At 52.7% G+C, this 13,071-nt stretch overlaps 1 protein-coding gene across 1 annotated transcript in view; it reads left to right on the forward strand.

Moving 5' to 3' along the window:
* The window catches only part of LOC147094578 (integrin alpha-M-like), a 151,337-nt gene that overhangs the window by 91,669 nt on the left and 46,597 nt on the right, over positions 1–13,071 (forward strand). Inside the window, exons 15-16 of the mRNA XM_085974408.1 lie at positions 8,748–8,855; positions 10,613–10,702. Coding sequence (XP_085830534.1) covers positions 8,748–8,855; positions 10,613–10,702 — 198 coding nt within the window. The remainder of the gene's footprint in view (positions 1–8,747; positions 8,856–10,612; positions 10,703–13,071) is intronic.

The raw sequence follows: 13,071 nt of genomic DNA on the forward strand, positions 1-13,071 counted from the left end.
CCACTCACTCAACTTGTCTAAATCGCCTTGAAGCCTCTTTGCATCCTCCTCACAACTCACAATCCTACCTAGTTTCGTGTCATCAACAAATTTGGAAATATTACATTTGGTCCCCTCATCCAAATCATTGATATATATTGTGAATAGCTGGGGCCCAAGCACTGATCCCTGCGGTACCCCACTAGTCACCGCCTGCCACCCCGAAAAAGACCCATTTATTCCTACTCTCTTTTTCCTGTCTGTTAACCAATTTTCAATCCATGCCAATATATTACCTCCAATCCCACGTGCTTTAATTTTGCACACTAACCTCTTATGTGGGGCCTTATCGAAAGCCTTCTGAAAATCGAAATACACCACATCCACTGGTTCTCCCTTATCTATTCTACCAGTTACATCCTCAAAAAACTCCAGTAGGTTTGTCAAACACGATTTCCCTTTGTTAAATCCTTGTTGACTTTGTCTAATCCCGTTGATATTTTCTAAGTGTCCTGTTATCACATCCATCATAATAGACTCTAGCATTTTCCCTACTACTGATGTTAGGCTAACTGGTCTGTAGTTCCCTGTTTTCTCTCTCCCTCCTTTTTTAAATAGTGGGGTTACATTTGCCACCCTCCAATCTGCAGGAACTGTTCCATAATCTATAGAATTTTGGAAGATGACAACCAATGCATCCACTGTTTCCATGGCTACCTCTTTTAGTACTCTGGGATGCAGATTATCAGGCCCTGGGGATTTATCAGCTTTCAGTCCCATTCATTTCTCCAGCACTATCTTTTTACTGATACTAATTTCCTTTAATTCCTCCTTCTCACTAGACCCTTGGTCACCTCGCATTTCTAGGTAGTTATTTGTGTCCTACTCCGTGAAGACATAGATTCCTGAAGGCAGCAGGACAGGTAGATAAGGTGGTTAAAAAGGCATATGGGATACTTGCCTTCATTAGCCGAGGCATAGAATATAAGAGCAGGGAGGTTATGATGGAGCTGTACAAAACGCTAGTTAGGCCACAGCTGGAATACTGTGTGCAGTTCTGGTCGCCACACTATAGGAAGGATGTGATTGCATTGGAGAGGGTGCAGAGAAGATTCACCAGGGTGTTACCTGGGCTGGAGCGCTTCAGCTATGAAGAGAGACTGGACAGGCTGGGGTTGTTTTCCTTAGAGCAGAGAAGGCTGAGGGGGGACCTGATTGAGGTGTACAAAATTATGAGGGGCATAGATAGGGTAGATAGAAAGGAGCTTTTCCCCTTAGTAGAGGGGTCAATAACCAGGGGGCATAGATTCAAGGTAAGGGGCAGGAGGTTTAGAGGGGATTTGAGGAAAACCTTTTTCACCCAGAGGGTGGCTGGAATCTGGAACTCACTGCCTGAAAGGGTGGTAGAGGCAGGGACCCTCACAACATTCAAGAAGCATTTAGATGAGCACTTGAAACGCCATAGCATACAAGGCTACGAAGCAAGTGCTGGAAAATGGGATTAGAATAGACAGGGCTTGATGGCCGGCGCGGACACAATGGGCCGAAGGGCCTCTTTCTGTGCTGTATACCTCAGAGGGCGGGCGCAGCGCAGGTGCTGTCAGTTACCGATTGAACACAGACACACTGGCGCCGGTCAGTTCTTAAAGGGAAGGGTCGATCTTGCTCTCCGGCCACACCCTACTCACTGGAGCCGTGAATCTCAGCCTGGGCAGACCTGCGGCTAAATCTAGCAGCCAAGGACTATGGAGAGTGCCAGGGAGCGAGCACAGCGCTTCTGCGAGCGGACTTTGGAGGCTCTGGTTCGCGGGGTGGAGCGCAGGAGATCCATTCTGTACCCAGAGAGTGGCAGGAGGCCTTTGCCACGCGAGTACAGAAGAGTGTGGAGGGAGGTGGCTCAGAGGGTGTCGTCAAGCAGCATGGTGCCTAGGACCCATCTCCAATGAAGGAAAAAGTTCACCGACCTCACTCGGGTCATCAGGGTGAGTGCCTTTTTTTCAAAACCTCTTCATCCCTCCATCTTAACCTCACTTTATGGCCAGAGGGTCTTGAAAGCCCCAATGCCCAGCACTCATCCAACACCTATGACCCTTTCATCAAACATAGAAACATAGAAACATAGAAGATAGGAGCAGGAGTAGGCCATTCGGCCCCTCGAGCCTGCTCCGCCATTCAATGAGATCATGGCTGATCATCCAAATTCAGTACCCTGTCCCTGCTTTCTCCCCATATCCCTTGATCCCTTTAGCCTTAAGAAATATATCCAACTCCTTCTTGAATATATTTAATGAATTGGCCTCTTCTGCCTTCAGTGGTAGAGAATTCCACAGGTTCACCACTCTCTGGGTGAAGAAATTCCTCCTCATCTCAGTCCTAAATGGTTTACCCCTTATCCTTAGACTGTGACCCCTGGTTCTGGACTCCCCGACCATCGGGAACAGCCTTCCTGCATCTAGTCTGTCCAGTCCTGTTAGAATTTTATAAGTTTCAATGAGATCACCTCTCATTCTTCTAAACTCCAGCGAGTATAAGCCCAATCGACCCAATCTCTCCACATACATCATTCCTGCCATCCCAGGTATCAGCCTGGTGAATCTTCGCTGCACTCCCTCCATGGCAAGAACATCCTTCCTCAGATAAGGCGACCAAAACTGCACACAGTACTCAAGATGTGGTCTCACCAAGGCCCTGTACAACTGCAGCAAGACATCCTTGTTCCTGTACTCAAACCCTCTCGCTACGAAGGCCAACATACCATTTGCCCTCTTAACCGCCTGCTGCACCTGCATGCTTACTTTCAGCGACTGGTGCACAAGGACACCCAGGTCTCGTTGCACTTCCCCTTCTCCCAATCTATTGCCATTCAGATAATAATCTGCCTTCCTGTTTTTGACACCAAAGTGGATAACCTCACATTTATCCACGTTATATTGCATCTGCCATGCTTCTGCCCAATCACCCAACCTATCCAAATCATACTGGAGTTTCTCGACATCCTCCTCACAGCACACACGCCCACCCAGCTTTGTGTCATCTGCAAACTTGGAGATATTACATCTAGTTCCCTCGTCCAGACACACACACGCATTCCACACTTTGCATACATTAAGGGCTATTCAACTATGGCAGGCATTTCAGGCAAGACCATGGCTGTATATTTACTCAGACGCCGTCCTTTTTCTTGCAGGCCAAGCTGTCTCATAACAGGAGACAGCAGCAACGGACCGGTGGAGGGCGGTCTCAGCTTCAAGTCCTCAGCGATCTTGAGGAGCGCGTCCACAGGATTGTGGCAAGCCGGGTGATTGGTCCCATCGCCACTGGAGACGCCGACCCCGTTCTGGACAGCAATGGTAAGGTCATCACCTTTTTGTCCTCTCTCCTTCCACTTGTTCCTCACAACACCAGCCTTTGACACTTTCAATCCAAATCACTAAATCGCTGCACTCATGCCTCCCTTGCTGCCACCCTGTCCTCACGCTAAAGCCACTCTTGTACCTCCCTGCTTTCAGATGGCGATTCACCAGGTGAGGAGACGGGCCCTCAAGCTGCCAGTGGGAGTGAAGCTGAAGGCGAGGAGGAAGAAGAAGCCAGACCATCAGCGCCACCCTCTACCGAGGCAGCCCATGCCCACACTGGGGACACGCCTTCCCTGGAGGGGAGCGGGGGGGGGAATGGTCTGATGAGGGTGAAGCTCCAGGACCCAGCGGGCTGCAGCAACGTGAGGGGGTAGGGAAGCTCGGGGGCCTTCTCCCCGGAGGGAGAGTATGGCCTCGAGTCCTGCTGCACTGGACGCAGAGGAGGAGCGGGTCCTCGCTGAAATGAGCGCCCAGGCGGAGCAAAGGCACACTGAGCTCATGGCTGCAGTGGCAAGGATGCCCGAATCCATTGAATCACTGGCAAGGAGTGTGGAGCACTTCGCTGTAGCACAGGCGGCTGCCACGCAACTGCTAAGTGCTGCAATGCAGTCAATGGCTGGTCTCATGCAGACGCAGATTGAGGCCACACGAGCACTGACTGCTGCCATCCTCGCTGGTTCAGACACATTTTCCCGGGGCTCTCACCATGCTGCAGCAGGCCAGCAATCTGTGCTCCAGCAGATTGCTCCGGATGCTGAAGTGCTGACCCGTGGGAGTGCCAGTGTGTCGGTCGAGCAGGGAGGTGCTGTCCTCTCTCAAGATGACAGCCTTCCTGCTGCCACCACTGGTACTTCTCCACTGCAGTTGCCACCACCTGTAGGGCAGACTGCTGCCGCCCATGCAGAGTTGGTGCAGTCAGCAGCCGGGCCCTCCAGGCCCAGAGCTGGTCCAGGCCGTCCCTCAAGGGCATCTGCAGTCTCAGTTTCTGACACTCAGCAGCCTTCCCCCAGCCTTGCTCCAGCCACTGGGGTCCCATTACGGAGGAGCTGCAGGGTGGGAAGGGGGGAATTTCGCAAGGGAAGCAGATCACCCTCGAAGGGCAAAAAGTAGGAGGTGTGGCAAAATGTTTTTCATTCTTTTATTGAAGGCCGAGGTTCGTGGTCAAATTACTGTTTTGGACATTGTCTCCAGGTTGTGAGAGCCAGTTATGTGAATGACTGTTTTTTTTTGTGTTTCTTTCTGTTACTTTGTCATGCGGAAATGAGACACACAGAGTTTGTGAAATAAAGAAGTGTCTGTATTCAAAATGTACATGTTTAGTCTTTGCACTCATTGTTGCCTTGACCGGCTTAGGGGTTGCGGGATGCTTTCATTCAGGTTGTTTGAATGGCAGAAGCCATTCCCTCAGAGGGGGCCTAGAAGCGACTTGCTATGACCCTTTGACGGACGGCCCTTCCACTTTGAGTGAGACCACATCTTGAGTATTGTGTGCAGTTTTGGTCGCCTTATCTGAGGAAGGATGTTCTTGCCATGGAGGGAGTGCAGCGAAGATTCACCAGGCTGATACCTGGGATGGCAGGAATGACGTATGAGGAGAGATTGGGTCGATTGGGCTTGTACTCGCTGGAGTTTAGAAGAATGAGAGGGGATCTCATTGAAACTTATAAAATTCTGACAGGACTGGACAGACTAGATGCAGGAAGGCTGTTCCCGATGGCAGGGGAGTCCAGAACCAGGGGTCACAGTCTAAGGATAAGGGGTAAGCCATTTAGGACTGAGATGAGGAGGAATTTCTTCACCCAGAGAGTGGTGAACCTGTGGAATTCTCTACCACAGAAGGCAGAAGAGGCCAATTCATTAAATATATTCAAGAAGGAGTTGGATATATTTCTTAAGGCTAAAGGGATCAAGGGGTATGGGGAGAAGGCAGGGACAGGGTACTGAATCTGGATGATCAGCCATGATCGCATTAAATGGTGGAGCAGGCTGGAGGGGCCGAATGGCCTACTCCTGCTCCTATCTTCTATGTTTCTATGTTTGTGCCTCCCTCCCACCTTGGTGTTGCTGATGATCATCCTCCTCATCTTCCTCCTCCTCCTCCTCCTCCTCCTCCTCTGGTGGTGCTCCAATGTCTGGTGGCATTAGCTGGGTCCTGAGGATTGCAAGGTTATGCAGCATGCAGCACACAACAACGAAGTGGGAGACTCGCTCAGGCGAGTACTGCAGGGCTCCTCCAGAATGGTCCAGGCAGCGGAACCGTTGCTTGAGCACGCCGACTGTGTGCTCAACGATGTTCCTGGTAGCTTGATGGCTCTCGTTGTATCGTAGCTCAGCAGGGGTGCTGGGCGTACGGAGCGGGTGTCATCAGCCAGGTGCACAGAGGATATCCCTTGTCCCCGAGAAGCCAACCACCTGGGTGATGCGGTGCCTGGAAAAGGTCTGCCACAGAAGTCTGGCGCAGGATGAAGGCGTCGTGGCTGCTGCCTGGAAAGTGGGCATTGACAGCGAGTATCAGCTGTCTGTGGTCACAGACCAACTGGTCGTTTAAGGAATGGAAGCCCTTTCGGTTGCGGAAATCCTCGGCATTCTCTTGCGGCGCCCGCAAAGCCACATGCGTGCAGTCAATGGCGCCCTGCACCATGGGGAAGCCCGCTATCCTCGCAAAGCCCGTTGCGCATTCTTGCTGCTTGTCCAGGGCCATGGGGAAAGAGATGTACTCTCGTCTCCTTTTAAAGAGGGCATTTGTGACCTGACAGATGCAGCAATGCACCGCGAACTGGGAGATATTGGCGATATCCCCAGTAGCTGATTGAAATGAGCCGGTGGCATAAAAGTTGAGAGCCACTGTTATCTTCACTGCCACTGACAGAGACGTCCTGCTCCTTAGTTGAGGCTGCAGATCTGGCTGAAGCAGGTGGCAGAGCTCAGTGACCATCTCCTTGCTGAATCGCAGCCTTCGCAAACACTGCTCCTCAGACATATTAATGTAGGAGAACTGTTGGCGAAAAACCCTGGGAGGGCAAGGTCTCCTGTACCGAGGCCTGTTGGCCCTCCTCCGTCTGGCCATGATTGCCACTCTCTCTCTGCGTCTCTGTGCCCTCCGAATGTGATGGAGAAGGACGACGTTCCCATCCATTGCAGCCCCCATAGTATCTGGGCAATCAAAGTTATGAAGGTCAAAAAGCAAAGTTCCTGCAAAGTTATGGTCAGAAGCCAAAACTACCTCAGACAGCGTTGACTCAATGCAGAAGTCTCTCTTTCTCTCTTTGTCTCTCTCCAAATCTCTCTCTCTCTCTTAGAACAAGTGGTGCAAAAATGGCTACCCAACAAAAGCCAGGAAGAGGCCCCCTTTAAATAGCGCCCCCACCGCCCAGCCCCACAGCGACTGGGAAGCGTTCCAGTCAACCTGTCGTTGGTAGCGCCAGGCGGAAAGGAGGGGGGCGCCACTGAATTTCCGGTCCGGGGCGCCCCAAGGGCGTTGCACTCTCGAATGACGTCACGATCCGTCGGGCGTAAGAGATCGGGCCGTATTGTTTAGCGCCGCCGCAAAATGTCCGCTCAATTTCGCGAGAGGCGCAGATATCGCCGCGCCCGGGCGCTAGTTGGTTTGCGCCCTCTTAAGGCGCTAACGGGTGGCGCTACCAACTGAATTCTCCCCCCTTTTGACTCTATGACAGAACCAAAGTATTTGTTTAATTGCTCTGCCATTTCCTTGTTCCCCATTATAAATTCTCCCATTTCTGACTGTAAGGGATCTACATTTGTCGTCACTAATCTTTTTCTTTTTACATACTTGTAGAAGCTTTTAGTCTGCTTTTATGTTCCTTGGAAGTTTGCTCCCATACTCTATTTTTCCCCTTTTAATCAATCTCTTGGTCCTTTTTTGCTGAACTCTAAACTGCTCCCAATCCTCAGGCTTGCTACTTTTTCTGGCAACTTTATATGACTCCTTTTTGGATCTAATACTGTCCTTAATCTCTCTGTCTCTCTCTGATTCTGTCTCTGTCTCTCTCTCTCTCTCTCATTCCCTCTCTCCCTCTCTCTCTCGGTCCCTCTCTTTCTATCTCTCCCTTTCTGTCTCTCTCTCTCTCTGTCTCTCTCTCTGTCGCTGTGTCTCTCGCTCGGTCTCTCTCTCTCTCTCTCATTCCCTCTCTTTCTCTCTCTCTGTCTCTCTCTCTCTTTCTCATTCCCTCTCTTTCTCTCTCTCTGTCTCTCTCTCTCTCTTTCTCTCTCTCTCTTTCTGTCTCTCCCTCTTGTTCTCTCTCTCTGTCTCTCTCTCCGTCTCTCTCTCTCTCTCTCTGTCTCTCTCTCTCTTTCTCATTCCCTCTCTTTCTCTCTCTCTCTGTCTCTCTCTCTCTCTCTCTCTCTCCCTCTCTTTCTGTCTCTCCCTCTTGTTCTCTCTCTCTGTCTCTCTCTCTCTCTGTCTCTCTCTCTCTCTCTCTCTCTCTGTCTCTCTCTCTTTCTCCCCCTCTCTCTCTGTCAATTCAATTCAATTCAATTCAATTCAAATCGCTTTATTGGCATGACAAGGTACATCTTATGTTGCCAAAGCATCGAAAAACATTCATGGTTGAACACAATAATACAGATCTATCCATGCAGTGTATAAACAAATATATCCCTGAGTGTATAAATATACATTCATATAATTTGTATATACTCTTTTCTTAGATTTAATGGTTGTCCCTCTGTTTATGGCAAGCTGTAACATAGTGTGCCGCTAAGGTTACACAATTTCTCTCTTCCCCTAGTAGGTATGGGAGTTTTTGGTCGTCATTCAAATTTCTGAATTCCGGGCATATTTTTGTGAATTTTGGGTAGAAATTCTCCCTTATGCCCTGATATTTTCTACAAGCTGTGAGGAAGTGCATCTCTGTCTCCACCACTCCCTGACTGCAGTGAGAGCATATCCTGTCCTCTCTTGGTAGCCGGGTCTGCCTGTGTCTACCTTTTTCGATCGCCAGGCTATGTTCACTAAGTCTGTACATTGTCAAGGTTTTTCTCAGTTTGCTATCTTTTACCATGGTCAGGTAATCCGCCATGTTGTATTGTCTGTTTAGGGCCAAGTAGCAATTGAGTTTGCTTTGGGTTTTTGTTGTTTCTGCCCAATATGACAGATATTTTTCCTTTTGCTTAGCGACGATTGTGTTGGGTTGAATTCTTTGTGTTGCGCTGTCACTGTCCTGGGGCTGGTTATTGTTAGTAGTGTTAGTAGTTACTTCACTGAGTCCCAGGACTAGTTGACTGAGGGTATACTTCTTTATGGTCCTCTCCCTCTCTCTCCCTCTCTCGCTCTCTGTCTCTCTCTCTGTCTCTCTCTCTCTGTCTCGTTCCCTCTCTTTCTCTCTTTCCCTCCCTCTCATTCTCCGCTCCCGCTCTGGTCCTGACCCAACGCCTTGTCTTTCGCCACAGGTTGAGAATCTGGGACGACGGCCGTTGCCGGTGTCGATCACCTTCATCGTTCCCGAGCGACTCGGACACCGGCTTCTCTGGAACGTTTCGGGAGTGACGACAGAAAAGGTGAGCGGGTGAATCCCAGCCCGCTCCAGGTGCCTCGGCCGCAGGCGCAGGAGCAGGAAAGGCCCAGGCTCCATTCTTGGCCTAGGGCTGTGTTAGCCGAGGGCAGGGGGCCTACAATTGGACTGAGCGCCCCTGGGTTCAGGAGCCAGGGAATAACCAGCGTTCCTGCTCCTGATCACTGCCCAATCACCCCTGTACACAACTTGACGTCAGGTGAATTCTCCTTGTCAATCGGGAGCCTCCAGTTTTCTTCCATTACTTTTGGAGATTGTGAATCCCGATCTGACCAGTAAGTGATCAAAGGGTCACAAATTGTTGCTTCCCTCCCATTGCCCCTGAGTCAGTAGGTCGTGGGTTCGACCCCCCCACACACTCAAGAAACTCGAGCCCCATAATATAGGCTGACACTCTCCATTTACCAGTACTGAGGGAGTGCCGCACTGTCGGAGGGGCAGTACTGAGGGAGCGCCGCACTGTCGGAGGGGCAGTACTGAGGGAGCGCCACACTGTCGGAGGGGCAGTACTGAGGGAGCGCCGCACTGTCGGAGGGGCAGTACTGAGGGAGCGCCGCACTGTCGGAGGGGCAGTACTGAGGGAGCACCGCACTGTCAGAGGGGCAGTACTGAGGGAGCGCCGCACTGTCGGAGGGGCAGTACTGAAGGAGCGCCGCACTGTCGGAGGGGCAGTACTGAGGGTGCGCCGCACTGTCGGAGGGGCAGTACTGAGGGAGTGCCGCACTGTCGGAGGGGCAGTACTGAGGCAGCGCCGCACTGTCGGAGGGGCAGTACTGAGGGAGCGCCGCACTGTCGGAGGGGCAGTACTGAGGGTGCGCCGCACTGTCGGAGGGGCAGTACTGAGGGAGCGCCACACTGTCGGAGGGGCAGTACTGAGGGAGCGCCGCACTGTCGGAGGGGCAGTACTGAGGGAGCGCCGCACTGTCGGAGGGGCAGTACTGAGGGAGTGCCGCACTGTCGGAGGGGCTGTACTGAGGGAGTGCCGCACTGTCGGAGGGGCAGTACTGAGGGAGCGCCGCACTGTCGGAGGGGCGGTACTGAGGGAGCGCCAAACTGTCAGAGGGGCAGTACTAAGGGAATGCCGCACTGTCGGAGGGGCAGTACTGAGGGAGCACCTCAGTTCCTCCTTCCCTCCCTCCCAACCTCCCTCCATCCCTCCCTCCCTCCTTCCCTTCCTCACTCCATCTCTCTCATTCCCTCCCTCTCTCTCCCTCCCTCCCTCCATCTCTCCCTCCATCCCTCCTTCCTCCCTCCATCGCTCTCTCTCCCTCCCTCCCTCCTTCCCTCTCTCCCTCCTTCCCTCCCTCCCTCTCTCCTTCCCTCCCTCCCTCTCTCCCTCCTTCCCTCCCTCCCTCTCACCCTCCTTCCCTCCCTCCCTCTCTCCCTCCCTCGCTCCCTCCTTCCCTCCCTCCTCCCTCCTCCCTCCCTCTCTCTCCCTTCACTGACCAACCCCCCCCCTTAATTCCTTCATTCCTTTTTTTATTTCCTCCTTCCCTCTCTCTCTCTCCCTTCATCCCTCGCTCCATCAATTCGTACACTCTTGCCGATTGTGGGATCGCGCTGTGCTCAAAATGACCGCCCGCCACACGGCATGCGGCGGGGGGAGGGGGGGCGCGCGTAGCGGGCGGGAAGGTGGGAGTTTGGCGGATGACACCCACGGGGTGGGGGTGGGGGGGGGTCGTAGGTTGCCAGCCATGTTCCTTCACCCTTCACGCTCGCTTCTCTGCTCCGCCCCTCTGCCAGGCGCCGACCAATCGTACTCGCTGTGACGTCCAGGGGAAGGTCAGAGGGCGCGCAGGGGTCGCCGGGTCCAAGGTGAACCAGACTGACAAGGTAAGAGGCTAAATATTCCGCGATGGTGGCTGGGTCGATGCGGATTGGGGCGGTTGCGGGGTGGGGAGTGGGGAGCGGAGAGATAGTCGGGGTCCAAGCAGGGAATTACGTGTGATTTACTGCCGAAGGTCAGGGGTCGCGCCTCCTGACGGTTGCATGGGAAGAGGCCAGGAGGGTGGGGAGTGTGAGGTCGAGTGGCGGAAAGGAATCAATGATGAGGGGAAGGGTGAACAGGGCCCCCCTTTCCCAGACAGCAGAAACCGGGAGGAGAGGGCAGGTAGAGTCTATAATAGGGGAGAGTGTCCATGGGCTGTGGGAGGAGATTCAATGGGTGGGTAGAGTCCATGATAGGGGAGAGTGTACATGGGCTGTGGGAGGAGATTAAATGGGTGGGTAGAGTCAGTGATAGGGGAGAGTGTACATGGGCTGTGGGAGGAGATTAAATGGGTGGGTAGAGTCCATGATAGGGGAGAGTGTACACGGGCTGTGGGAGGAGATTAAATGGGTGGGTAGAGTCCATGAGAGGGGAGAGTGTACATGGGCTGTGGGAGTAGATTCAATGGGTGGGTAGAGTCAGTGATAGGGGAAAGTGTACATGGGCTGTGGGAGGAGATTAAATGGGTGGGTAGAGTCCATGATAGGGGAGAGTGTACATGGGCTGTGGGAGGAGATTAAATGGGTGGGTAGAGTCCATGAGAGGGGAGAGTGTACATGGGCTGTGGGAGTAGATTCAATGGGTGGGTAGAGTCAGTGATAGGGGAAAGTGTACATGGGCTGTGGGAGGAGATTAAATGGGTGGGTAGAGTCCATGATAGGGGAGAGCGTACATGGGCTGTGGGAGTAGATTCAATGGGTGGGTAGAGTCAGTGATAGGGGAAAGTGTACATGGGCTGTGGGAGGAGATTAAATGGGTGGGTAGAGTCCGTGATAGGGGAGAGTGTCCATGGGCTGTGGGAGGAAATTAAATGGGTGGGTAGAGTCCGTGATAGGGGAGAGTGTACATGGGCTGTGGGAGGAGATTAAATGGGTGGGTAGAGTCCGTGATAGGGGAGAGTGTACATGGGCTGTGGGAGTAGATTCAATGGGTGGGTAGAGTCAGTGATAGGGGAAAGTGTACATGGGCTGTGGGAGGAGATTAAATGGGTGGGTAGAGTCCGTGATAGGGGAGAGTGTCCATGGGCTGTGGGAGGAAATTAAATGGGTGGGTAGAGTCCGTGATAGGGGAGAGTGTACATGGGCTGTGGGAGGAGATTAAATGGGTGGGTAGAGTCCGTGATAGGGGAGAGTGTCCATGGGCTGTGGGAGGAGATTAAATGGGTGGGTAGAGTCCGTGATAGGGGAGAATGTACATGGGCTGTGGGAGGAGATTAAATGGGTGGGTAGTGTCAGTGATAGGGGAGAGTGTACATGGGCTGTGGGAGGAGATTAAATGGGTGGGTAGAGTCCATGATAGGGGAGAGTGTACACAGGCTGTGGGAGTAGATTAAATGGGTGGGTAGAGTCCGTGATAGGGGAGAGTGTCCATGGGCTGTGGGAGGAGATTAAATGGGTGGGTAGAGTCCGCGACAGGGGAGAGTGTACATGGGCTGTGGGAGGAGATTAAATGGGTGGGTAGAGTCAGTGATAGGGGAGAGTGTACATGGGCTGTGGGAGGAGATTAAATGGGTGGGTAGAGTCCGCGACAGGGGAGAGTGTCCATGGGCTGTGGGAGATTAAATGGGTGGGTCGAGTCCGTGATAGGGGAGAGTGTCCATGGGCTGTGGGAGATTAAATGGGTGGGTAGAGTCCGTGATAGGGGAGAGCGTCCATGGGCTGTGGGAGGAGATTTAATGGGTGGGTAGAGTCCATGATAGGGGAGACTGTACATGGGCTGTGGGAGTAGATTAAATGTGTGGGTAGAGTCCATGATAGGGGAGAGTGTCCATGGGCTGTGGGAGGGGATTAAATGGGTGGGTAGAGTCCGTGATAGGGGAGAGTGTACATGGGCTGTGGGAGGAGATTAAATTGGTGGGTAGAGTCAGTGATAGGGGAGAGTGGACATGGGCTGTGGGAGGAGATTAAATGGGTGGGTAGAGCCCATGATAGGGGAGAGTATCCATGGGCTGTGGGAGGAGATTAAATGGGTGGGTAGAGTCAGTGATAGGGGAGAGTGTACACAGGCTGTGGGAGGAGATTAAATGGGTGGGTAGAGTCCGTGATAGGGGAGAGTGTACATGGGCTGTGGGAGGAGATTAAATGGGTGGGTAGAGTCCGCGATAGGGGAGAGTGTCCATGGGCTGTGGGAGGAAATTAAATGGGTGGGGAGAGTCCATGATAGGGGAGAGTGTCCATGGGCTGTGGGAGGAGATTAAATGGGTGGGTAGAGTCAG

Source organism: Somniosus microcephalus, unplaced genomic scaffold (assembly GCF_052327205.1).
Source record: "Somniosus microcephalus isolate GS21.2 unplaced genomic scaffold, FLI_Smic_1.0 unresolved_chr1, whole genome shotgun sequence".
NCBI lineage: Eukaryota > Metazoa > Chordata > Chondrichthyes > Squaliformes > Somniosidae > Somniosus > Somniosus microcephalus.